Source organism: Lissotriton helveticus, chromosome 4_2 (assembly GCF_964261635.1).
Source record: "Lissotriton helveticus chromosome 4_2, aLisHel1.1, whole genome shotgun sequence".
Classification (NCBI taxonomy): Eukaryota; Metazoa; Chordata; class Amphibia; order Caudata; family Salamandridae; genus Lissotriton; species Lissotriton helveticus.
The window spans coordinates 134,315,292-134,342,888 of record NC_136064.1 but is presented as its reverse complement, the minus strand read 5'-3'; the positions used below and the strand labels follow the sequence as shown (position 1 = coordinate 134,342,888).

At 45.4% G+C, this 27,597-nt stretch overlaps 1 protein-coding gene across 2 annotated transcripts in view; it reads left to right on the top strand.

The window, feature by feature from the left end:
- Positions 1-4,356: 4,356 nt before the first annotated feature.
- LOC144752125 (histo-blood group ABO system transferase-like) overlaps positions 4,357-27,597 on the top strand; it is a 179,470-nt gene continuing 156,229 nt past the window's right edge. For both annotated transcript variants that reach the window (XM_078640070.1, XM_078640068.1), the window contains exons 1-2: positions 4,357-4,543; positions 18,641-18,733. In XM_078640070.1, coding sequence (XP_078496196.1) covers positions 18,648-18,733 — 86 coding nt within the window. In that variant the 5' untranslated portion in view covers positions 4,357-4,543; positions 18,641-18,647. The remainder of the gene's footprint in view (positions 4,544-18,640; positions 18,734-27,597) is intronic.

Here is a 27,597-nt window from a genome sequence, read left to right as displayed (position 1 = left end):
CCGGGGAGTGCTATGGCACTCCCCCCGCCTTCCACCTGGGACACGCCGGGGCCCAGAGTTGAGATCCTGGGCCCCTCCTCACAGCGTTCTTCCCTGGGAGCGGGACGGCACTTCCCCGGCTGCAGCGGCAGTCTTCAGGCCCGGAGTTGGGCTCCCGGGTGCCCAGGGACAGTCTCTACGGGCAGGGGGATGCGACGGCTCCTCCCCAACTTCAGCCTTCTGGTCGGGGACCAGAGGGGGCTCCTGGCACCCTGTTTGCCCCACTTCACGGTGAGCGCGACAGTGATCCCTGGCTTGATTTCAGCAACACCTGGGCCAGCTAGGAGATCCCTTCGAGGGGGGCGTGACGGTGCTCCCCCTCCAACGATGTCTTTGGGGGCCAGGGTGGGCTCCTGGCCCCCCTCAGGGGCCAGTTCACGGGGAGGGTAACGGTGTGCCCCAGATTTACTTCTTTCTCGAGGCAGCCCCCGCGACCTGACCCACCACGGGGGGAAACAACCTTTACAACGCAACTTTTACAACGCACTACCATTACAACAAAACTTTTACAACTCAACATCCATAACATAGCATGCCATTACAATGCAACCATAACAACGCTTGACACTACAACACATACCATCACAACGCATGTCATTACAACGCAGTCATTACTACGCATACCATTACAATGCATACCATTACCATCCAACACTTACCCTACTGTTGCACCCCCTGGAGTTAGAATAGTAATTTTTACTCCTACACTATCCAACACTTACCATTCATGCAATGTAATGTTATGCGTTGTAATGGTATGCGTTGTAAATGTAGTATGCGTTGTAATGGAATGTGTTGTAAAGGTAGTTTTTAAAAATTTGTTGTAATGGCATGCGTTGTAATGGAATGCGTTGTAATGGATGTTGCGTTGTAAAAAATGTGTTGTAAAGGTGTGCATTGTAAAAGTATGCGCTGTAACATCATACAACCCCCGGGGGCTCATCTGGGATCCACAGCAGAGCCCCACATGCTTCTTAGTCAGCCTGGGCAGGGGTCAAAGGTTGCCTACCTTCTGGGGGTATATCTTGGCCCCCAGGGTACTGATCTGCACCATTTGTGCGTCTTCTCGCTCCTGGGGGCGCCCCTCAGCCACTGGGAGCACTCTCCACTGTCCTCGGGGTCTTCAAAAGGGTGCATTCTGCGGGGGCTGTCTTCACTGGCTCCCTGTGCCTCTCTTCTCCTTGCGCAGAGGCCTCTGCTTCTGCGCACCAGTCCGGGGCTCTTCTTCTGGCGCTGTTAGGGGCCTGGGGGGCAGTCAGGGGGTACCTCCTTCCAACTGCCCATTGCCAGGCTCCAGCACCTTTCGCCTCCGCAGACCACACCCCAGAGAGAGCTTCTCTTCCTGTGCAATTACTTTTTAAAAGTTGATTAGGGGGCTGGCAATAAGTAAGTCTCTGTGTGTCCTATCAAACAGCGACACATCACTTCACTGCCCCTGCTCCCTCCTTCTTGTCCAGCCTCTGGGTTTGTTCAAAATGGCGTTGTCCAGTGTCTCTGGCCACATGGCATCTGAAACCCAACTCCTTCACCCCTCACTGCCTTCACGTAGTTCAGTTTGGTAGTTCAGCTTGGTGCCTGGCTCCCAGCAACAGCAGTTGAGGGATTGGCTTGTAGCTCCACCTATCTTTTCTCCTTGGAGGGAAGATCTTCACTCTGGGAGGAAAGGTCATTAATCTAACCTGCCAGGGCCTGACCCCAGCCAGGGACTCAGAGAAATATGGCGTTTCTGGACGACTCAAAAGCTGTACAAATATGACTTTGGACTCTGCAGAATACTCATTTTCACATTCGCTACACTGGACTTTAGTGCGTGTCTGGAATCTGTAGGTCTTGTGGAAGTCATTTTAGCCATGGGCCCCCCATCCCCATAGGGGAATAATGAAGTGAAAACACAGTAAAACACATTGACTTTCCGTGGCATGTTCCTTCCCAGGGTATAAAGCCTATTCCATGTCACCACCCAATTCTGCATAAGTCCTGCCACATCATTCACTCTGTAGCTGCTCCTGGACTGCGCACGCTAGGAATCTCCACTGCGTAGCCCCTACACGGGTGCACACGCATGTACACCCGTGTCTGCATGTAACCAGCACGGTGCCCCATACTCCAGCTGCTGCGCAGCGGCCTAGTCAAGCCAGGGGGAGACCAGTAAAATCTCCATGCAGACTCCTTCATTATGAGTTCACTGTGGGTGAGTCCCAGATTATGAGGCTCATCCACAGTAAAAGCTCAACAATTAGGTGCTCAAAAAGGAAAAAAATCTGGGCGGCCCCTAGTGTCAGAACCACCTTCTAACACTAACTTTAGTAGAAAGGGATTTGCATCTAAAATCTTACACCTCCTCTCTGCTCACAAAAAGTTGGAGAAAAGTTATTTTTTTCTCCAAACCTTTCCAACTTTGCATGTGCTCTGGCGGTACCCCACACACACAAAGTGCTAAAGAGTTCAACTTTGTCAAAGCATAGATGTTTGTGTTGGCAGGGTACACTTCCAGTATAAAACCTCTGCTTGATTTCACACACACAGCCTGGCACTGTGGTGCCAGGGGGTGTGCTTTGGCACAAGGCAGCTTTTAGGTTTGCCAGCAGTACAGGAAAGGGAACGCCACGCCACAATGCTGTGATTCTTACACCTTGCAGCCCTCCCTGTCTTGAGTAACATTTCCTCCACTGTTTTACACGCTTCAATGACTGATTGTCTCCGTGTCATAGGCGTGTGCTGTAAAGCGCTCTGACACTCCGCATTGGGGTGAGTGCAGTGCTTTAAATGGGCCGGTGATGGCGTCACAGCATTTGATCCCTTTCAATCGAAAGAGGCCGCAGCAGCCGGGGTCCTCTTTTTTGTGTTTAAGAGTTTATTGAGTTTTCAGAAAAAAATAACATCATTAACAGAACAATAAAACAAAGTATAAATATTCTATAAGCAAATCATGTAGGAATTCAATAGTGTTAAATGCTACTCGAAAAAGAGGGGAGAAATAAAAGAAAAGAAAAGAGAAAGGAAAATAAAAATAAAAACAGAAGGGGGGGAAAATGTATAGGATAAAAGATGGTAATAATGAGAACAAAAAAAAGAGAAAATGTATTTACGACACAGTTGCACGTGAAGCAAGATAAGTTGTGAAAGGTAATCAAAGAAGATCAGATTTAATTTTCTGGGATAAAGTAGAGGAGACAGTAGCAATTCTGTTTTCATCACAAACGAAATTCCACCAAACCAAGGAGGATAGTTTGGAATTATCTTTCCAACATGACAATGACATGTCCGGGGTCCTCTGTGTCCTGCTGGGAAAGCGTGGAGCCTGCGGCGTCAGCTACAGGCAGAGTGAGGGCATCAGAGCATGTCGTGTTCCTCACCCCTGCTAGTAATGGTTTGTTACTGGTTTCTGTATTATGTACCACATGGCAGACAATGTATTTCAACAAGTCGACGTTATCTTACGATCATAAAATAAATACATCTGATTTGAGGGGGTTGGGATTCCACGAAAGAGTTGGCCGGGTGGTGTGAAATGTTTCGGACGCTTCCCTGGGTTTGCTCACACTTCTTTGACACACATCTTTCTACTGAGCCTGGTAGGTTGCGGCATCATCAGCTGTTGCGCTGCTCAGTCTCAGCCAAGCAAGCGTTAGGTAGGCCTGGGCGGTAAATTCCGTTCCGTTCGCAGAATTTGCAGAATTTGCAGAATTTAGGTAATTTTGCGTTTCGCGGAGAACGCAAAATTGCCCAAAATTCTGCGTTCCGTGACTTTGCGACATTCTTTGCTTGTTCGCGTTCTCAAATGCAGAGGCAGAGACAGGTTTGCATCTCCCCTTTCAAGTTGACGACTAGGCTTCAGAAGAGCCATCCAGTTGGATCAATGCAAGAATTGGAAACTCGTGTGATCGGAAGGGTAAAGGTGTTTGTTAATGGCGTCACTCTCAGAACAAAGATGCTATTTTATATGGCAAGAAAAAAAATAGCAGAATTACAATGTAAATATTCAGAAAATGTCCCTGTCCCTTAGTACTGCCTGCCTCGCCCCATAGCACGCCCCCTAATCCACGTCTCAGGTGAGCGCCTGCACTGATTGTTTTCCATTGAAAGCACTGGGTGAGTGGCGCTATAAACACGTGCATGTGGGAGAGGCGCTAGGGGCGGCTTTGGAAGGTGGCAGCGAGGGAATCCCGGAGGAATGGGCGGGTTTGTGATCCGAGACTCGTGGTGCTTTCATTGTCTTGTCTCCAGACAGACTCTGTGCTGACGGGTGGCGGCCGGTCGGCCGGTGCATGTTGGGGCTGGCAGCAGCATCAGCAGGGCGGGGCGGGCTGCTCTGCGCCACTCTTGGGTACGTTTCAAGTTTTATATGCGGTTTTGTTTGGTGGTTTTATGACTCCTGCCACCAGCCCTCAGTGCTTGCTGGCACCTTTTCAAGGTAAACCTCCTCCCTTCAGACACTTTCCTGCTCCCAGCCTGACCAGTCCTCCCCGGGCTTGCTGTCTGTCTGCTCCGAGGTACAGCGAGGGTGAGTGTGTCTTCTCTGTCCATTTAAACTTTTGAGTCTGTGTCCTGTCTACGAATTCCAAGCATATTTTGCCAGAATGTATTTTTAGTCGCATAGAGAAGGGCTGTGAACTGTGAGGGTGATACCATCTGTGGGGGTGTGGGAGATACCATCTGTGGGGAAAAGGGGCGACCAGGAAAGGGTTACAAAAGCTGCAGGCAGAGGGAGATGGTGCAGGCAGAGGGGGCAATGGTGCAGGTTGAGGGTAAGATGGTGCAGGTAGAGGGGGAGATGGGGCAGTCAGAGGGTGAGATGGTGCAGGTAGAGGATGAGATAATGCAGGTAAAGGGGAGATGGTGCAGGCATGGGGAATGGTGCAAGCAGAGGGGGAGATTGTGCAGGTAGAGGGGAGAATGTGCAGGCATGGGTGAGATGGTGCAGGCAGAGGGGAGGATGGTGCAGGCAGAGGGTGAGATGGTGCAGGCAAAGAGGGGGGAGGGGTGTAGGGAGAGGAGAGATGGTGCAGGCAGAGAGGGAAATGGTGCAGGCAGAGGGGGAGATGGTGCAGGCAGAGGAGGAGATAGTGCAGGCAGAGGAGGAGATAGTGCAGGCAGAGGAGGAGATAGTGCAGGCAGAGGGGGAGGTGGGGCAGGCAGAGGATTAGATGTCTCCCCACGGTGCAGACTGAGGGTTAGATGTGTTTACACGGTGCAGGGAGGTCCAGTGCTTTCCAGAGTCGCAGGCAGTGTGTGATATGTTACCTGACGCAGCTCTGCCAAGTGTCACGCATCACCCGTGTTACCTCACGCATGTACTCCGCCACTTTTAAGCAAACCGAGGGATATCGCACATTTGCGAAGCGCCGATCCATGAATGTCGTCGGTCTGTTTGTTGCCGCCGCACCCCTTCATGACAGCGCACACCTCACCCCAGCGCCCCCTCCCCGTGTATGGTCTGTTTATAGCACCTTCTGCTCTCGTGGTCCGGCCTATTCTACCCAAGCGCTACCTTTGCAGAGATCAGACGGACGCGGTGAGTGTGCGGCTGGGATAGAGGTCGGCGGCTCTGCCCACACCCCCAGGGGTGTACAGGAGAGGGTGAGACACCCCAGAGCGTGACCTGTGGATGTGGAGAGAGAGAGACACGAGTTACTGAAGGAGAGACAGCTGGAAGAAATGACTCCAAAGGAGACTGTCCACAGGGTGACGCCTTCACAGCGGCCCTTTGAACGAGGAGGAGGAGGAATAAGAGAGAGACTGGAGCTGAAGGCAGGAAGAGAGACACGGGAGTGAGATGCAACAAAGAGAAACAACGAGACAACGGAGGAAAGAGAGGGATAAAAAGATCTGCGAGGGAGGTAAAAACCAGCAAAAGATAAGAGAGAGGAGGGGGGCTGCAGAAGAAGGTGAGAGAGAGACCAACGAGAGGGGTGGAAAGAGACGCTGGAATAATATGGAGAAATATAGACCAGAGAGAGGAAGAGGAAAGACGTGCTCTGCGCGGAGAAGGGAGAGTGAGAAAGAGGGACTGTGAGAGGGCAGAGAAAGGAGAAAGAGGAGGGTATTCTAAAGAAGCATAAACACACTGTGACTGGGACAAAGAGGGCTGAAGGACTAGAGAAGGAACAGGAAAGGACAGCGACAGATGGAAGAAGAGAGAGACACTGGAGAGAGGAGGAGAGCAGAAGGAAAGGGGGCAGATGCCAGCGAGAGATTGAGAATGAGTGAGACGCCAGGCAAGAGGGATTAAGAGTGCTGGGGAAGAGAAGGCAGGGTAAGCAGGGCACGAGTTGGGGGTATACACGGGTAGACGGCGCCCACCCACTCTTTTCACAGGGTGGACACCGTTCACAGTGTTCTATTGTTCATTGACAGCATGTATGAGTGAATCTACAGGTAAGTGATTAGATGTGTGTATACATCTAGGAATCACTGAGTGGGTTTTTAGATACTTGTATTGCTGTAACAATGGATTCAAATATGATACTCTGTATTTTACGAAGAGTGATGAAAGATTTTGTGTATGAAAAGGTGTATGTGATTGTCACGTGGATGATGTCATCAGGGATGTCATCAGTGATGTCATTTGAGATGTCAACAGTGATGTCACTGACCATGTCATGAATGATGTAATATGTGACATCATCAGCAGTGGATTGCGGGTGCGCGGAATATAGTTAGTACAACTAACTATATAGGAGCAGTTTCAATGGTTTTGTATGAGTAAAATGTCCAGCTAACTATAACACCCCTAAAACTTATAGTTTTTTGAGTGAATTTTAAAGGTTTTTTAAATGCTAATTCCTAACTATATAAGGCCTGAAACCTATGGTTTTTTCAGTTAATATATATATATATATATATATATATATATATAGAGGCACATATTTACGGGGTTAACCGGGACAGGCCTGATATAGAAGTAAGACTAAAGGATTTAGTCCTACTTTTATTTCTGTCCTGTCCCGGTCTTTGGTTCTCAAAATCTGGTCACCTAGCCAGGTGGCACACACTACAGCAGCCACAGCAGTGATAGCAGGCCTCCGAAAGGAACTCATCCAAACTGAATATAATCTGCAAGCGGTGCGGAGCAGCAAAGCTTAGCTAAGGCTTGTGAACTACTTGTTCAAAACAATTACTTCCTATTCATGTTTTCAATACTCAACTTACTAAATTAGTAGAGCACACCAGAGTGGCACATTCGTACAAGGTTAATGCCTAGTATTTATTATTTCATTGATAGGACACGCTTCATCTTGACTGCAAAGGGGATGAAATAATGTAAACTAATTTTCACCAGAGAAGTGTAACTTACAGAAACAGTGGACGTGTTTACAATCGCGCACACCAATAGAGGTATTCCATTGAGTTCTGCATACCTGACCTGGTGTATAGTGTCCAATTCTGGATGCCTCCTCCAGTCTCTGTCCCCAGAGGCATCCTCAGTAGGAGTATAACAAGCATTGGCATAGCCAATAGGTCTCGCTTTTGGGACCTTATAAGGATTTAGTTATGCAGCACAATATCCTTGATGCAACAACATCAACTGTTCATGGCTAAACACTTATAAGGTCCCAAAGGCGAGACTTATTGGCTATGCCAATGCTTGTTTCCTGTATAGTGCTGCTCATCCTTATGCAGGGTGTCAGAACGCTTTATATCACACTTACATAGTACACATTACATTTACAATAAATCATATGCATTTTTAAATCATTGTACAGGATGTGTTGCATAAAACAGTGGGGGATATCAGGGTGTAGAAGTCACATATCATCTTCCTTAGCTCACGGTGATCACTGTGCTATGTTAAAGGTTTACAACACAACTGCAAGTAATATAAGCATCTCTGTTTTCAAAGCAGTAACCCACTTAGCTAGCTACATAAAAACAAATCTCTGATTTACATATCACATGATGTAATTTGCATTAACCTTCTATGCTACGTTGAGTCAAAACTGAGGCGAGACAAAACACAGATATTTTCAGCAGGTGCGTTAACCTCCATCCAGAGTTATCTTAACAACTAATATTCATTCAGACTTACTAGAACACAGGGATCTCTGCAGCAGGTGCCTTAACCCCATGAGATATTTTAAAATACAACCTTTGCAACCAATTAACCAGAACAGAATTACTGTCAGTTTCCTTCTTGTTGTCACTTTCTTTGTGGCAGAGTTTAAATAAACATAATTGTATAAGTTGAGGCCCAGATTTTGCGTCAGGCTTAAGTCACTTTTCTGGCAGAACCCTATATAAAAATATGTTTTTGGGATTTACAGCACCACACAGTGCCCTGCCTTGCATTACCCTGTGCCAGGCGGGCATTACTTGGGTGCTGCTAGAGGATCCCTGTGCATCCATCAATGTATTTTTAATGCAGAACCACATTTGCAAAGACTTGTTAATATAGGTTTGCACCAGACTGGTGAGTCTACCTGAGGCTGCTGAGGCTGGCGTATCCATGTCTCCTCGTTGTTTCCTCTTTGCATCTATGCTGCATTCTGCAGCAGACATACAGGGAGGAAAGAGCCTCGTAAAATAGTTTTTGCGTGGCTTTGGGGAAGCAAAATACGCAAACTTGTTCTTAGGGTCTTGTTGCTGAATGCCAAGGTTGCAATAACCTTTTTCTTTCACTACCCTGTAATTACTTATTTTTGCAGGCTCTTTTTTCATCCCCTTTTCTACATTCATCATTGTTTTCTTATCTCTCTCCTATCTTTCCTTTCTGTCTTTCCCTCTTGCTTTGCCTCATGGTCTGTTGGTAAAACATTAGCCCCAATCTCCTGAAATGAGTGCAGGTGGGTAAGGCTGAGTAAGAATACTTTGCATAGGAGAGCGGTTTCACCTATGATGAGTGCATGCAGTTAAAGCATTTTACATCTACATGGAAATGTGCTGCATATGGAATATTATGCCTGGTTGAGTAGGGCGTAGAGTTAGTTTGTTCAATCCTTGGGTAAAAAAAAGCTTTACACTGACAAAAGGCAAGATTTTTTTTATGTATAGCGTACAAAAGTGTGAAACCTCTGCCTAAATCAGGAGTGTTTGCATGTATACTTGAAATTTGCTCAAATGTACTCACGATAGAACTTCCAATCATATATGTGATGCCTTAAGGTCTGATGTCACTTATAGTGATGTCATTTCCTGTAAAGCCGTGACTTGTGATGCCCCTGCCTTTGATGTCAACTCCTGTGATGCCATGTGTGATGTCTTGCGCCTTGATGTTGAGCACCATGATGTTGCGCGCCATGATGTTGCGCGCCTTCATGTTACACGCTATGATGTCACGTGCCGTGATCTCCCTAGCATACTGCCTAATTAGGTTAGTCCCCCCTTCTGTTTTTTAGGACTTGTGCCCTGAGGGTAAGGTAAATGAGGTCCAGCATGAAGAAACAGACAGACAGGACTGCAGAGACAACCGAAAGCACAGCTGATTATAGAGTTCAGGGGAGACGAGGAGATCACACTGACAAACGAGAGGCACACGACTACCGACTCCTCCCCCGGCGCAACACCCAATGCTGCCTTCCGCACTGCGTCTGATGATGCTAACCCGAGTCTCTGCACCGGCACTGACATCACAAACGCCAGAAGCATCTTTAGGGAGAGAGCAGTATATGTGGCCAGGGGTTGCCCGGAGAGATGGGGGAAGATCTGGGGGGCATGGAAGAGCTACCGTGGTGCGATAGGTACACCCCCGATGCGGCAAGTGCCACGTGAAAAGCTTTGGTCCAAATTGCACAATTGGCAAATTCCTTCTGGCCTATTTAATGCAATTATTTCACTATATAGTAACACTTGGAGCAGAGTCAAACTGGCAAATACCATCACAACTAAAAAGTGTTTTACAAATAGGGTCTTAAAACAGAGCTGTGTACTCGCCCCAACACTTTTTAATGTATATACTGCCGACTTGGGTAAGATGATGCAAAGTGCAAACCTAGCAGTCCCGAAAATAGGTATCAGCAAAATTCAAATCTTACAATATGCTGATGACCTTGTTGTGATGGATCATACAAAAATAGGCTTACAAAAGGCCCTCAGTGACCTAAATGTCTACAATTTGAGCAATGAATTAGAGATACATTCAGAAGAGACCAAAGTTCTTATCTTCAGTAAGTGTAAAAGAAAAACATTCCTAAAATGGCACCTGGGAAAGGAGACTGTATCAAAGTTCTACTACTACCTTGGGTGCTGGTTGAGCGACTCAGGAAAAGCTAACATGCACGTACACAAAATGGAATCTAAGGTTGAAGCAACAATATACGCTTTGTGCAAGCTACAGGAAAAATTAGAGAGCCCCACCACCATTCCAATTAGAAAGGTAGTACAAGCCAAAATAAGGGCAGTTGCGGGATACGCCCAGCAGGCTTTCCCAGGGAATATGAGCACAATGATGGATAAAGCACAGTGTAGGGCGTACAAACGTATTTTCAAATTACCAAAATACACACCCAACAGCGGGATTCGCCTAGAATTTGGCCTGCTGCAGCAGAGCAAAGAATGCCAAGGCATGCATGCAAAATATTATTATTCTGTACTTAATGCGCCGGGCGGGAGTTTGAAGAGCAGGTTAAAACCCATCTATGATGGCCTAACCAACCCATGGCAAGCTTATCTGCAGAAAACAATAGGAGTTTTAGGCTTGGCAATTCAAAACTGGAGCCAGGGAGGCATAACCTATCTGATTATCAAAAATGCAATAAACAAACATTGCTATCGATTGTCAAGAGAAATCGACTTAAGAAATCTTGACGAAGGAAGAGGCCAATCTGGAGTGATAGTAACCTACATGGAATACAAACTCCAGCCTTATCTTGATCAAGCAATTGGGAGAAAGGCCCTAAAAAACATCCAGTGGGCTATATAAAACATAAAAGAGCTAAACCCGAGTTGGAAAATAAAAAACGATGCAGAATATGCGACTTCAAAACAGAATCTCTGCTACATCTAATGTGCGGTTGTAAGGGGCTCTTACAATCCCAGATAAAGCTATTAAAACACATATGGCTACGCAAAGGTGTTCGAACTACAATAGAGGCAGTTACAGCTATATTCCATTGCACACTGACAACTGATCTGGCTAGAATTGGGAGATACATGCAGGAAGTTCGCTCCAGACTGGACAAAGCTAATGAATCAGACAATTGCACAAAAATACACTCGATATGTACATAAGAAGTGACAACTCGGCGATAATGTTTTTTAAATTAATTAATCAACTAATTTTTATACTGTTTTATGTTTTGTTACAGCAAAAAAAAGAGTTATAACTGTCATTTAATCATCCTCATGTTCTTAAAGTGTGATACATTGCAAATGGTTTTAAGTATCTGTGCAATAAATAAATTTTGACATAGTGCAAATTTTCGCTTGATTCTGTATAGCTATTATATGCTGGTTAACCACTCAACACAATTGAGCCCCAGTTGGCCAATTTACAAACATTTTCATTTTGTTAATATCCAAATAAAAGTCTATACAGCCCCCCAACCTAAGTGAAATATTGTTCACTTAATTCGCTTTCTGAGCATCTCGGATCTCGATCAGAGTCACTCTTGTTATATGGTATTTTGGGTCTACCTCTTTCCTATTTAATCCACTTAAGGCTGGGCTTCACAAGCAGACTTTGCCTATACTAAGAAGTTTATTTCAACTTTATCACATGTATTTTTAACCATTTTTAACCCTTCTTTTTAGAATATAGTGACCTTGTTTTTAAGGAAATATGAAATTGTGTTATATAAGTGTTTTTTATAACTATATGGACTGCTAAGATTTTAATTAATCAAGCAATTAAGACTTACTAGCTTACACAAACAGGATGTGGGTAATGAAAATTGTGAACAATATGTTACATTTGTGAATTCCTGTCACCATGCATACCGTTTATTTTCCATGGAGCGCAAGATAATTGGCCAAATCTAATGAAAACGGGCGGGAAAGCACTGTATTTGAGGTATTACTTTGTCACCCGGCAATGCAACATAGAGGAATGCGCATATAAACTCATATGACTTTCCCCCACTTTTTAAACTTTTGTTTTACGATTTTCAGTTTTTACTTGTTTTGTGTTTCTTTGCTTTTTTCGGTTTTGATAAGACCAGTAGCAGACAGTGTGTCGCTTTTTTTGTGCAGATTAATGTAGCCCGAACTTGACCCAAATGTATTGGAGCGCTTTACATGAGCACCGGTTACTTTACGCAAGGATTCATTTATTTGTTTTGGTTGGCACGGGGAAATTAAGTGATTTGCCCAGAATCACAGGATGTGGAGTCGACCCCGAGGTTTGAGCCTTGTTTTCCTAGATCCAAAGTCGGAAGTCTAGCAGTCAGACCACATCCTATCCCCTGGCTTGACAAATGGACAGTTAAATAACTGACTGTGTTCGAGAATAGAGAAAATCATCTGTATGCTTTAGTAAAACTAATCACAAGTGGATGAGATTTGATTTGTAGGTATTGATAGTGCATAATTGTTGACACTAGAGCAAATCTTGGGGCAAAGCCCATTTGTCGAAAGTGCAGATAATTTTAGAATCACTGTTGAGTTATAGAAAGTCGGTGGCAACACTGGTGATGGTTCTTATCCTTTCGGTTCACAGGATCCATAGATGAAAAATGAGGAGCCGATTCACAGAACTAACTTAAGACAAAATCCTAAACTTACTACTTTTGGTATTCACAGAAGGCCTTTAGAAGTAGTAAAGTTAGGATTTTGTCTTAAATTTGACTTAAGACAAACTTAAGACAAACGTAAGACAGACTTAAGACTGACTTAAGACAGACTTAAGACAAAATCCTAACTTAAGTCTGTCTTAAGTCTGTCTTAAGTTTGTCTTAAGTCAAACTTAAGACAAAATCCTAACTTTACTACTACTAAATGCCTTCTGTGAATATCAAAAGTAGTAAATTTAGGATTTTGTCTTAAGTTAGTTCTGTGAATCGGGCCCTGTGTCTATACAGGGGAAAACTGATGGACACTTCTCTTTTCAAAAGACAGAACATTAATACATCATTTCTGATAGAGTAAGTGCGTGAGATTAGTCAGTTGATATGGAAATGATATGGTATATGGAATTTGAGATGTGGTATTTGATGCACTCCGTCACTTTCTTTTCTTTTTTGGAATAATTTGACTTCTCTTTAATGTTCAATGCATGTATAATGACAACAAAGATATAGTAATAACATTAAATCACACCAAGTGCGAGCTCTGGTCAAGATCACCCTAGCCATCAATGTTGGTGGATTGGTGGGCAAGGATATGGGGCACCAGGTGTTTGTTCCTGACAATTTGTATGAATACAGCAATAATTTGAGAAGAAATCATAATTTTAACTGTCTGTTGGTTATGGTGTCCGGAAAAGGAATTAAGTGACAATGTTTAACAATCCCGTCTTTATTTTTGTTACCATTCATTGAGAACAATTGGTAAAGTTTTCAAAGGAAATTTGAAAAAAAAAAGAAAGAAAAGGTTTAATTATAAAAGAAATTAGGCAATTTGTAAAATAATTGTAATGTGCACTATAATGTCAACAACCTTTCTCATATGGTACACATGTGTATATGGATGAAATGTAAAGTTATAAGAGTTAATAAGTAATGTTTGTATATGTTTTCAGCACAAAAAAAAAGCATTGCTGGGCAAAATGCATTTGCTGTGTGGAAAATAATGTTATCAACTTGAAGATGCTTGAATAAAGAATTGCAATACTCAGAAAATTACCCCTCAATCAATCTATTTTTTGAACAAGCAGCATTTGATGGTGTCTAATTGTATGCTTTAGAATTGCCTCTCTGTTGAGTTTTTGTAAAAAATCTTGTTCTGGTCCTCTGCATCTGTATGTGACTTTTAGGGCCATATGTATCAAAAGGTCATTTTGCGATTTTCAAATAGCGATTTTTTGTGAATCGCTATTTGAGAATCGCAAAATGCTATGTATGTAGGATTTGCAATACATTTTGCGAATCCTACATATTCCTTAATTGCGAATCTCAAGTTGGGATGCGCAATTAAGGAATACCTCCCCATTCATTCCTATGGGCCTAAAGGCCCATAGGAATGACTGGGAAGACATTCTCAATTAGCGATTAGCAATTAGCGAATCGCAATTTGAGAATGCAATGTCAAGGGTGCAGGGGTGTCAAAAGGACACCTTGTGGCACCCCTGAAATATGCATGGGTGCACATGTGGCTCACATACATGCCCTGAGGGCATGTTGCATTTGAAAAATGCAAAACAGTGCTTTTTCAAAGAAATCGCAAATTACCACCAACTTGAAGTTGGTAGTAATTTGCGATTCTTTAAGGCTACATTTCACTTTTTTGGTGCTTCTTACATTGCATTTAAGGAATCGCAAAATTAGCAATTCCTTAAATGCAATCTCAAAATAATGAACAGCAAATTTTGTGATTCCTTATTTTGACTTAATACATACCATTTGGCAAAATTGCATTCGCAAACGCCGAAATTCCGCGAATTTCGACGTTTGCGAATGCAATTTTGCTCGATTCATATGGCCCTAAATGTCAGATTTCCAGCAGGACCTGGAGTGTTTGTGCTGTTCATCCCTGCAGCTCTCTGATCTTAAGGCAGCATTCTAGGCACCACAAACAGCTTTTTTCCTGTTGCTGGGGATGGAACCACAAAGACAAGGATACCCTGGGAAATCAGGGGTTCAGTTCCTGAGTAAGCCCAGGCAGAGCAGGCGGAGTGCCTCTAAGTGGAGTTCCACCATGTTGGAAAACAGCTCCGTAAACTCTACTCCCTCCCCTCTCCCAAAGTAATTATAATGTTTAAAAAAAGGTACTTATCTGCCGTGTACGCCTCCTCCCCCCCATGGCCGCTCTCCTTCCGCGTCATCCTTCTTCTTAGATAACCCCTAAGTTGTTCATCTATATAATTACTTTGGGAGGGTGGAGGGGTTGGCTAACTCCGCTTCTCCATGGAGTTGGAGTTTTGCCTAAGCTCCGCGATCGCAACGGAATGCGGAGTAGGCAAAACTCTGTAAACTCCTCTGCGGGGGCAGAGTTACTTGCCCAGGGTTATTCCTGATAGGTTCATTTGGAATATCCAATTCAAATGAAAAAAGCTGAACTTCGTTTTGCCAGCTGTGCCCATCACCTTCCAAGATGGCTGATCCCTAGCAGGTGGCCATTCTTAAAATCACTCCTGCCATATTGCTGCCGGAGGCCAAACCATTGTCTTCTCCGAGGAGGGTAGTTAATAGTCAGCCAGAGATGTGTATTCAGTTTCTGGAACAGGGCTGTGAGCAAAACTGTTCTGAAACAGCCTGCCCTCATGCAGCACAAAGTACACTTTCACAAAGTTACTTTTCAACTAATATTATAGATTCGTAAAACAACTTTATCACTCAAGCATACTAAACGCCCAGGGCCTCATTTATGAGGCTGTGCGTTACTTTTACGCCGCCGGTGCAGCACTTTTTGTGACGCATCAGCAGCGTAAAAAAATTGCGTCACTTTGTAAACCCCTGCGCTACATTATACCTGCGCCAGGTATAATGTTTGCCGGGGGGACGTTCTGATGCAAGAAAGGGTCATAGAAGTGACGCACTGAAATCTCTAAGATTTAAATGCGCCACTTCTACGACGCAAATGCGTCAATTTCTTACGCCTGCCTCACAGCAGGCGTAAGACTGGCGCAGCCCCTTTCACATGGGGCTTGCCCCATGTGGAAGGACACATTGCTGGAGTTGCGTCACTTTTGTGACACACTCCAGCAATGCGTCACTTTTGCGCCATACAGATACGTCAGAAATACGGACGTATCTGTAACTCCTTGCGACATGATGCGTCATACGGTAAATATGACGCATCATTGGTGTCGCAAGGAGGGCGCAATGAAAAGTGACCCATCGCTGTTTTCACGCAGCGATGCGTCACTTTTCATAAATGAGGCCTCCAGCCCTCTGGGATTACATGGCACACTTTAGTGGTCACATAACTAATAAATAAAAATAGGTTTTCCCACCTGGCAAAGTGACTTTTCCTTGCTAAGTAACACTTCAGTGCAGTCCAGCCAGAGAATGGTGGTGAGTTCTGACCCTTATATTTGTGTTATATTTGTGAGTGGTGTAAACACACACTGCAGTGCACTTCCATTCCAATGGTGTAAGCTCCATGCCATCCACTGTGGCCTTACTGAGAAGTCAAATAGCCAGTTAAGGGAAAACCAATGCATAGGTCATATTCTAGAAGAAAGCAGACAGGGCTCGAGTCGGGGTACCACCCGGGTGGACGGCGTCCCCCCACTTATTTTACCGGGTGGACACCGTCCCCCCTGCCAAACAGCTGGACCTCTAAGGGGTGAGCGCGGAGAGGCAATGAGCCTGATGGTGCAAGCCACCTTTCGTGACGTCACTTCCTGGCGTGACGTCACTTCCGGTGACAGGGTCCCCCAACTACTTTTTTTAGGACTTCTGCCCTGAAAACAGACACACCTTAATATCACTTAGCAGATTCATAGTATGCAGCTCCCTACAGTCTGCAGAACCAGGCAGGAAGGCGGGGGGTTGGGGGAGCTGCACGCAATAACAATTCCGTCTTTTTCTACAGCAATCTTCTTCCACTTTCAGTGCAACAAATTACCCATGTTGCCATTTCTCTTTGTTTCCATTTACATGCACTGTCTTGTGAGTAGACCAATTGTATTCTTTGGGAAGACTACAGATTGACGCCTTCTGAGATCAGGATTTTCAGAAATGCATGTGTTTCTTGGAACAGTCCCCCCCCTGCAAACTGCAAGTAGACAGAGTCTGCAAAAAAAGAAAATAAGGACCAAACTTGAAGACAGAAAAAAGGGATGGAAATGTTTTTACTCTAGCTGTTTTAGAAATTTGAGAACACAAGAATACTAGTATAAAGATATTTTGTTGGAATTGTGGTGTTATCGCATGAAACTTATTTCTGGATTTTAACCAAAAACATTTTATTCCCATATTTTATTCTCTCAAGCTTCTCTAAAGTAATATCACTACCCCAGGTATTTTTACAGTCCCTAGTATGAGAGAAAAATTATGATAATTTGGCCTGGATATCATGTGTGGAAATAAAGTTAGGAACGTTTGAATGCAGACTCTCCTAAATGTTATAAAAAAACTCAGCAGTATTGGCAGCGGGTGTGGATGTTGGGGTTTTGGAAGGAACTTTCAGCACATAAAGTGTTAAAGATCTGTTCTGAGGCGCTATAATTAATAACATTTACAAATGCCTGCTGCAACAATCCCTTTTGGCACCCTCACCCCCATGACCTCTCTCTCGGATTCTCTCACTAGCCAGCGGCGGCTGGCACAGGAAAACGTGGTGAGGCGGGGCAGGGTGGGGCAGGGAACTCGACAGACGATGGAATAGGTATAATTAAATAAATAAGTAATACCTACACACCTTCACTGGATTTAACATATGACACTAGTACAAAGAGAGCATCAAAGCACTGAGAGGAATACAATGTGTTTTGTGCTGTAGATCAGAAGGCTGCACAACCTTTAACACACTCCACTTCACTCTATCATAAACCCACAGCCATACAAAGGTTACTGTATTCTATTCCCCCAGATTTCACCAGTTTTACATTTGTATTCTTAGCTTCCCAACCTCCACACCCAGTGCTCTTCACTGAAGCATGGACACAAGCAGACATTCCTCTTTCCCCTTTGCAACTATTCTCAATGAATTACTGTTTTGCAAAAGCCATACCAGCATTTTGTTGACTATTTCTAATTCTTTGTCAAGTTCTTTTGTGTTAATGTATTGACCTTATTTTATCTACTACAAACATGCAATTTACTTCCCAAAGCAGGACTTGTCAGTACTAAAACAGATGGAAGAATGTCTACCTTCATATTCTTGCAAGTGCCTTTCATACACAGCTTGTCCTGATGTAAATGTAACACATCTGAGATGTTCTGTCTGCCAGTTCAGTTAGGCAAGATACCGGCTCTGTGAAGTTTCAGGGCATACATTAAAATGAAAGTTCACAATCTGAACTGTTCTGTCTGCCAGTTCAGTTAGGCAAGATACCGGCTGTGTGAAATTTCAGGGCATACATTAAAATGAAAGTTCACAATCTGAAATGTTGCACCATGAGTGGTGCTAGTGTTAGGAGCTCTTCTGACCAGGGGTAACAATCTGCAAGGGGCATGAAAGGAGAAAGGAAGTTTCACCCAAAGGCAGGCAATCAATCCAGGAGGTGTAGGTTCATGTTGGCTGAAGTCAACTTTTAATTGCAAGACTGCAGGTGCCGGCTTTTTGGTGTGACTCCTTTTTAGGGGGCTTACCCCAAATTAATATTATGCCATATAAAGTACTGCAAATTAAATATTTGAGTTGATGTGGCCTGCTTAATGGTCTTAGTCAAGTTGTGGCAAAATCCCAAAAATTCAATATTCTTACAATGTGTGAGTGGCAGTGTGAGAGGCAGTGTCATGCATTTGCAGTGTAACTGCACCTTCAGTTTGCCTTTTGAAACTGCCACAATCTGAAATGTGAAGTTATTTACAGCCATCAGAGTTAGACTCCCCTTAGCTGCTTCATGTGTAAATGCTTAGATTGGTGTTTACTGGTCTTCCCTTCTTCTCCTCTTCTATAGGGACACCATGTTCTGGGACGCTGACATATATCTGCTGGATATTTTCATCTTCCGCTCACTTGTTGCAGCTGCTGCCGCCTTCTTCATCTGGAAGTATGTTATTCTTAGTAGTTCCTTGATTTTCTGTAAGGCTTAAACTCTGCCACACTCCACAGTGTCCAGGTGTTCCGCGACTCCAAGACCCAACCAGAAAATTTGTTACCCTACTCGGCAGGACCTCTTCCTCAAATACAGTAAGGGGATTAGAGGAAAGGCACACCCTGTGATCCAGCATTACCTGCCATTTTTGAGCACATCAAATATACTGATGTGTCTTGGTAGAACTGTGTTGTGCTCTCACAGGTTGGATCAGCATATATCGCTAGAGAGCATCCTTTCCAACTTAGTAAAATAATTCTGGCAATTGATCCATGCGTCGAACCGTAAGAGACTAGGATTTAGAAACCCTAACACCATCCCAGTCTCATACAGAGCTCCTGTTCAAAACTAACTACTATAGGGCCAGATGTAGGTAAATATCATTTACCGATTCTAAAATACCGAATTGTACCGATTCAGTATTTTAGAATCGGTAAATGATATGTAGCTAATAATTCGGTAAATTTTACTGAATCTGTAACATTCGGTAAATACTGATTTGGTATTTACCGATTCGGTATTCCTCATTCATTCCTATGGGCCTGCACCCATGCACTATACAGGGGTGCAACAGGGTGTCAAAGTGACACCCTGCGACCCTTCAATGTGTTCCCCATTTTACCGAATCGGTATTTACCGATTTGGTAATTCCCATTCATTCCTATGGGCCTCCAGGCCCATAGGAATGAAAGGGAATTACCGAATCGGTAAATACAGATTCTTAATTACCGAATCCTACCGATCAGGTAAAATTTACCGAATAGTTAGCCTCATCCCATTTACCGATTCTTAAATACCGAATCGGTAACATTCGGTATTTAGGAATCGGTAAATGGGAATTACCTACATCTGGCCCAATGCCTCGGCCCTGGTACCTGATTTTCCCGTCAAATACGTTTAACTTGTAAGTAGATTGCATCATTACAGATCCCGCATGATGCTCCACACCCCCACTTGAATACGTAAGGTATTTTTACTTAATGATCGCTCTCAGTCCCCGGCCCAACCAGCATGAGCCAGTTCTTAAACTATTAGAAGCACAAGTGTTCAGACATGATTGTACCTTGGCTCACTGAATTGCTGTGTCACCACTTTTTAAAAGGCAGCCTTATGATTCTCTCAGCCCCCGCCCAACCGATGGTGAGCCAACTTTTAAATTAATTTAAGCGCAAGTATTTAGACAGTAGTAATAAGACAGCACCGTCTTACTTTGGTACCTTGCCGCACTGAATCAACGTATAACCATTTTTTAAAGAGCTGATTCATGATTCTCCACACAATTAGAGACACGCACTCATACTCATGCCATAATCGTTTTGCAACCCCATTGAGCTATCACAGAATACCGACTTAAGTCCAGTACGAGTGTCCACGTGCATCTAGTAAGGTAGCCCAAACTAGGACTAAGTAAGGTTGCTCTCTGGGCCCCCTAACACATTTTGTAATGACCTTGTTCTTGCTCATAGAACTCCTGGTAAATCCCACCTGGCTTCTTCAGGCTCATCACTGTGAATTAAGAGAGCCCCGTCCTGGCCCACCCCGGGCCAAACACACCCCCTTCTGGACCCCGCGCCCAATTACATGGGCAAATCCCTCAAGTAAGCATTTCAAGGATACCTCCTACTAAATATCTCATTCCACATGGATATCCTTGTCTTCCTTCTAAACATAGGAACCCTAAGACACCCCGTCGAGCCTACCAAAAATCGCCACTGTATGCCAAAGCAATGGGCTACACATGTGAGTTCTTATCTCCTTGGATCAAACCCCCTTCAATGGCCCCGTGCTGAACAACAAGGTTATACATTTGTTTCTCTTTCAGCAGATCCAGTACCCCATGGTTTCAATTGAATTTTTCCAAAAATAACACACGCAGAACAAGCTTCATTACTCACCTAAGTAAGTGCATCAATTTACTGGCTAAACTCAAACAACCCCCATAGCCACTATGGTCATAAAACGCCTAACCTCCCTTGCCTTCCTACAGATCCACTTCCCTGGCGATGAATTGTTAGCCAGGACATGAAGGACCAGAGTCATCCTCTCTCCCCCTCCTATCCGTCAGCACTAAGTAAGTGAAACCGCACTGCATAGCGTAAATTCTTCCCCAATCGCCAAACCTAGGCGTGCCACCAACCTAGCACTAGTTATCCCCTCCAATACACTAGGACTCTGGGTTGTACATTAGATGTACCCCACCACAAATGAATAAATGTGTACCTATGGTCAATGTACTTACTGGGAGCACCTAGTCACTGAACAATGCATTGGAAATATCAAGTAGGCCATTAGGTGACATTCTCATGCTCTATTTCAGTTTCAGACTGCTCACACCTTGTCCTGAAGAAGGTCTTAACTAAGATAAAGATCGAAACGCCGTTGACCCTTACAACCGTGTCTCTATCGATTGTATACATTTAATTGGAGTCCTACCATGTTGTTAATGTGATGTTATGTTTTTATGTCACTTCTCACTTAGTCACAACACGCACCTACTCACTTATGTATATGAAAATAATACCTAAACTGGTTTCCTGCAACCCTGCTCACTTGTTTGATCTAATACCAATCCACATTGAGTGTACCCCTTTCTATGAGGGTAAATACAATGACACACCGTGTCTCCTCCTCTCTGGACCTATCAAGGCCAACCCTGAACCACTGTACTTCCTAAACACATCACAACCCCAGGTTCATATATCGGGGTACCCTTGTTCTCCCTTACTTAAAAGTAACTCTGGTCCGAATAGGGAGCCAATGCAGTTCCTTCAAAGCTTCTTCCACCGAGCCCCTCTTTGGGACATGCAAGATAAGCCTGGCTGCGGCGTTTGGACCTTCTGCACGATGTTAAGATTTTTTGCAGTCACACCTAGATACAGGACATTGCAATAGTCAAGGCGAGACGTGACAAAAGCCAGAAGTAGTTCCCCCTAGAATGAATCTTATGTAGCATCTTTAAGATGCCAAAACATGTCCCGGCCACAGCAGATATTTACTTGGAGAGGGAAAGAGTTTTTTCGAACCACACTCCCAAATTTTTCACCTTCGCTTTTGGCACTGGACTAGGCCCAAGTGTATCTTGCCACCAGTGCTACGACCAAAGAGAGGGCTGTTTTCCAACCACCATAACCTCAGTCTTCCCTGCATTTAACTAGAGGCAGCTCAGTCTCATCCATTCCATAAGCTCACCCAGGCAAGTTCTCAAATTGGCAGCCCCTCCAGATTCCTTCTGTTCCAGGGTCACAACTAGTTGAGTGTCAACAGCATATGTGGGCGCATATATATGTTAAACAGGGTAGGGCTGAGAGCTGAACCCTGCGGGACACCCTGGATTAAAGGACACACCCTGGAGCTGAAAGGATGCTGCAGAACCTGGAAGGATCTATTTTCCCAAAAATTCTTCAACCAGGTCCACGTGACACCTCCGAACCAATCTACCGTAGCCTCTCAAGTAGGAGGCCGTGGGATACCGTGTCGAACGCAGCACTTAGGTCTAGAAGAATCAAGCACTTCAGTTGCCAGTAGGAGAGCTGACTCCGTACTATGCATAGGCCTAAAGCCAGACTGGGTATCGGGAAGAACCCGTCTCTCTTCCAGAAACCTCGAGAGATGGCCATTCAGATGTTTCTCTGCAATTTTAGCTACATAGGGAATTAGAGTTATGGGTCTTAGTTTTTCCGGGAGAGCGGGGTCCAATGAGGGTTTCTTCAACAGAGGAACCACCATGGCATGTTTCCAATTACAGGGAATCTGCCCCGTGCTAAAGGACAGGTTCAGTAGTGAGGTGAGAACAGGAGCGATAATTTTCTTTCCAAGTTGCAGAAATTTTGGAGCGGCCGGATCAAGAGGTGACCAAGATTTCACCACCTCCATCAGCCTAAGGGCTTCGTTTTCTACCAGAGGGCAGAGGGGAAACGTATCATTGGTCCACGGAACCTCATAGCTAGGCGCAGAGGCAAGTCTCCTTCTACTTTCTGGAAAGGAGGCATATGTCTTATCAATCTTATTAATGAAATAGTCAGCGACCTGATTACAATAATCCGTGGAGGTTGTGAGCGCGGCTGTCACCCGTTCCAAAGAGGATAATTGTTTTTACGACCTGAATAATGTTCTTCATGGAATTTTTTGCTAGTTCGATTTGCCCTGTGTAATATTCCCTCTGCACTTTCCTAATCTGGCGATGGTAAAGCTTCAAAGCCTCCCAATATTTCTGTCCGTTCTCATCCCAATAGCTCTTCTTCCATTGCCGCTCAAGATGCTTACAACTGGATTTAATTTGTGCAAAATCTCCCGAGAACCACTTCGCAGAGGCAGATGTACGCCCACTTTTACATTGTTTTATCGGTATCAGGGAGTCTACAGCCTCCAACATCCAACTAGACACTAAACTATCAGCACTCCGGATGTTGTCCCTTAACTCAGGAAGTCTGCCGGCCAATGCTTCTTCAAAGGCATCCTGAGTTAATGTGGCCCATTTCCGGACCAATGTAGGTTTGGAACAACTACCCTGCGAGTGGAGGGCCTAACCTGGTGGCAATAAACTGAAAGACAATAGATAATGGTCTGACCAGGCTACCGGGACCAGCAGTGCAGCAACTGTCCCTGCGCAATTAGTGAAAATATTATCTAAGGTATGACCTTTGTTATGTGGAGAATATTGACCAATAGGTCCAGGTCCAAAGCCTGAAGGCCTACCAGAAACTCAGCCGATTCTTTACAGCCTTTATTTTCTAAATGCAAACTAAAATCCCCCAATAGGAGGAAGTTAGAACAGCGGAGGACATGGGGAGGAAGAGTTTCCATGAGTTCATCAATAAAGACTCTTCCTGGACCAGGATGTCTATAAATGAGGAGCCCAGAGACAGATCTGGAGCTGGTGATATTCAGACTACAAAAAGCGGCTTCACAGCTAGAAAGGACGAGTTTCTCCAATTTAAACTGAAGATCTCTCCTGAAAATCACAGCAATACACCTCCCCCACCTTCTGGCCAACCCTGTGCATTCTCAAAATCGCATAGCCTTCAGGTAAAGCTTACACAATATCAGGTGCGGACTTCTCACTAAGCCATGTTGCCACTAGGAATAATAAAGCTGGTTCTTTGTTGTTAAGAGGATCGCAAATTTCTGTCCGATGTTTGCTAAGTGATCTACAGTTCAAGAAGAGACAGTGTAGAGGGGTGCTAGTTGTTCCTGGCAGTTCCCTTTTACCCCTTCCTTCCACTTCAGGTGTCTGCCAGAAGTCACAATGTTCACAGTTCCTTCGCCACGCCACGCCCGCAGAGAGTGTAGGCAAACAGTATCCCCCAAGCATCTTTGGCCATAGACATGGCCAAAGTGGTGAAGCAGATTAGTGGTGGTGAAGTGTCTAATGTGTCCAAAGCTGAATCTAATGTGGGTGCAGTAATCACATCTAGTAGCACCTTTGGAAAACCTAAGCAGTATAATAAAACATGTTATTGGTGTGGAAGTAATTTCCATACTGCGGAATAAAGGAAATGTGTAGCACTGAATAAGGGCTACCGAAAGTGCGGTTGTAGGGGTTAGTTTGCGTCTGTTTGTAAACAAGGTAGTACATTTAAAGTGGCCACTGTAGATGAGGAGTGTGGAGTGAAAGTCAGTGAAGATCGTTTTCTCTGTGTGGAAGGCACCGGCATGACAAAAGGCAAGTGAACAAGACCCAGGGAAGTATTTGTAATAGATGGTAAAAGTATTGAGCTCAAGTTATGCGTGGTTCAATGTATACGATCATCCCCAAGAGTATGTTTGTTTACCCCTTGGCCGAGGCGGTAAGGGGTAAGGGGGGGTCACATGGTGCCGCCATGCTTGTGACGGAACCACTCTGTCCCGAGCCGAGGGCGTGCTGTGCTCATGATGGAGTGGTTCCATCACGGCCCCGCCCGCACATTAGAGGAGCGGGATTCCTGGAGCGTGGGTGGGGTGGCCACGCCATGACGGAACCTCTCCGTCATCAGCACAGCGTGCCCGTGGCTCGTGACGGAGTAGTTCCGTCACGAGCACCGAACAGGTTAAGCATTGGTCAGAAATTGACCAACTATATAAGGATATCAATCCGGGTGGTTATCAAGGAGAGACTCTCCTTTTCTCATTGAACGCAAAGCGTTGGCTGCAGCTTGAGGTACAGAATATTTCAGGACCTGTGGGGAAACACGTTTCTTTGCGAGTGATGCAGTGGTTGAAATTCCTGTGGCAAGTAAGGGGAATTCTGTGCTAGGAATCACAGACCACCTGCATATTTGAGTGTTAGAAATGGGGATCTCTGGTTGGCTAAGGCTTGCACCAAAGCCAGGCAGAGACGACCACTCTAGTCAGGGCAAGGGAGTTACACACCAAAGATAACCCCTGCTCACCCCCTTGGTAGCTTGGCACGAGCAGTCAGGCTTATTCTGGAGGCAATGTGTAAAGAGTTTCCGCAACACACACACACAGCAGCAACACCCAAGGCACACCACAAAAGGAACTCCAAACAAGGTTATATCAAAAACAGCCTTTGTATTATCATAAACACATTAGAATAGTAATCAGACAATATACACTGTGCCAACTGGCACTAGGCAATATTTACAGGAGATTATATACACATGACAGGGCCAATTGGGCCACTGTCAGATCCATCACAAGTACAAATAATAAATGTAGAACCAATAATAAATGTAGCACACAACCAGTAACTACTAGCAAAACACTGTACTCAGCATCATATCCTGCAACATAAATCATATTATACAATCAGCATCACATTAGGTGTGAAATACATTCTGCGCCGACCTCATAAGCATAAACACCTTATGCCATCACCTCATAAGTCTAAACGCATTAGTCAATAACTTCACAAGCATAAATACATTGTACAATAAGCTCACTGACCTAAACGCATTAGACCATAACCTCACAAGCATAAACGCGTTATGCAGTAACCTCATATTAGGGAATAATCTCCTAAACATAAATACTAGAGGCATAAACCACAGTGCGTAAATCACATTTCCTAGAACCACATCAATCACAGTAGGGCCTGGCGCCCTATCAACCTCACACTGTCCCCCTGGACAACTGGCCTTCTCAGAGGGCTCAAATGTCCATAATGTCAGGGTAGCTGCCAATGCAGCAGAATCAACGTGCGCCATTGCGCTGGCACCGCTGCACCTCCTGGGTCCCCACTGGGACTCCTCAAGATGCTCTGGCCTAAACATAGCAGCTGCCATTAATTGCCGTGCAGCTGTGATCATCACGGTAGGTATGGCACTCACTGTGCCTTCTGGGCCCCCACTGGGGCTCTCTCAACAAATGTGCACCATCGTCACAGCTGCCCACGCTGGTGCGGTGCAGCTGGAAAAAGGAATTAGCCCTGGTACCACTGTGCCTCCTCTGTCCCACTCAGGGATTCCTATACCATCTGTCCAAAACATTGCAGCTGCCCTTTCTCAGGCGGGGCAGCTGGGAGCCAATATAAGCAGGCACAGGCACCTCGGTGCCCTCTGGGCCCCCTCTGGGGCCCTAGAAACAAATGTGCCCACGTTGCAGCTGCCAGCTATGGCGGCACACCTGGACCATATCCCTAGAGGTGCCCGGCACCACGGAGCCTTATGAGCCCCCACATGGCTCCAAAAACAAACATGCCCCCATTGTTGGAGCTGTGTCGGGTCCTGCACTCCATTCTTCTCCCGGCAGACGATTCTGCCTCTCTTCACCCGGTCCCTCTCCTGGGGCTGGGGCTTCTCCTCGGGGCTCGTGGAGGCGGGGTAGGCTCCCCTCCTCCTCCACGCACGCAGCCAAGCTTCCTCTGGCTTCCGGCTGAACTTCCTTCTTGCGCCTCGCCCACGGTCAAACAAAGCCACCTGGCTTCCTGGTCGCGCCGGGCCACGGCGGTGATCTCTCCGTAAAAAGAGAGCAGGGTGGGCACCCGCCTGGAAATAAACAATCCGGGGTGGGCATCCGCAAAAAGGCACCACAAGTGCGGGATGGGCACCCGCCATTTAAAATAATCATAAAGCGGGGTGGGCTTCCACTCGGTCCCCACAATTCGGGGGAATCCCGACGCCAGGGATTCCCTCCCTTTTTTCATGCAGCGCAGCGCTGCAAAGTCCACTCTTTCTTCCATCTTGGAATAATTACAATATAGCACTCTCCAGGCGCTAGGAGCCACAGCTCCTCGGAAAAAGTCCATGAGAGATCCAAGGGGGTGGAAGGCTGGGCCCAGGGAGGCTAGCCCTCATGGCGATTCCTCCTGGGCCCCCAGCAGCAGCATGTCCCAGCAAGGACAGGGACATCACCAGCACATAAAAACATCATGGGGTCACAGCCCCTATACTTATACTCCACAATCTCTTTGTCTGTAGTACAGGGCGTGGGGGAACCAGATGCAACTGGCTTAGGGGGGATTTGTAGCACCTTTGTCAGGTGGGGGCTAGGTGATCAGACACACCACAGGGGGTGGAACCAGCATTGTACAGGCTGGGCACAGTCCTATTCAGGGTGAGGGGATTACTCCCACTGCAGATGTCCCGTTCAGCCTAGCGCTGACTCACCCTGCCCCTCCTGGAGCCACACACACCTCTCAGCCCCTGTCACTCAAAAGCCAGACATGCAATTCACACCAGGCAGGCAGACACATAGCACACAGAAATGCCATTCCTCAACCAGTCATCATAACTCTGTGCACACCATTGCGCAGCATTTATTCTTACAATTTCGTACATACTAAAGTCGACCACGCTGCTCCTCCCAACCCAGGAATTATCACTGATACACTTTATCAGGAAATCCCCAATGCATTCCTAAGGGAGGGCAGGCCGACCTTA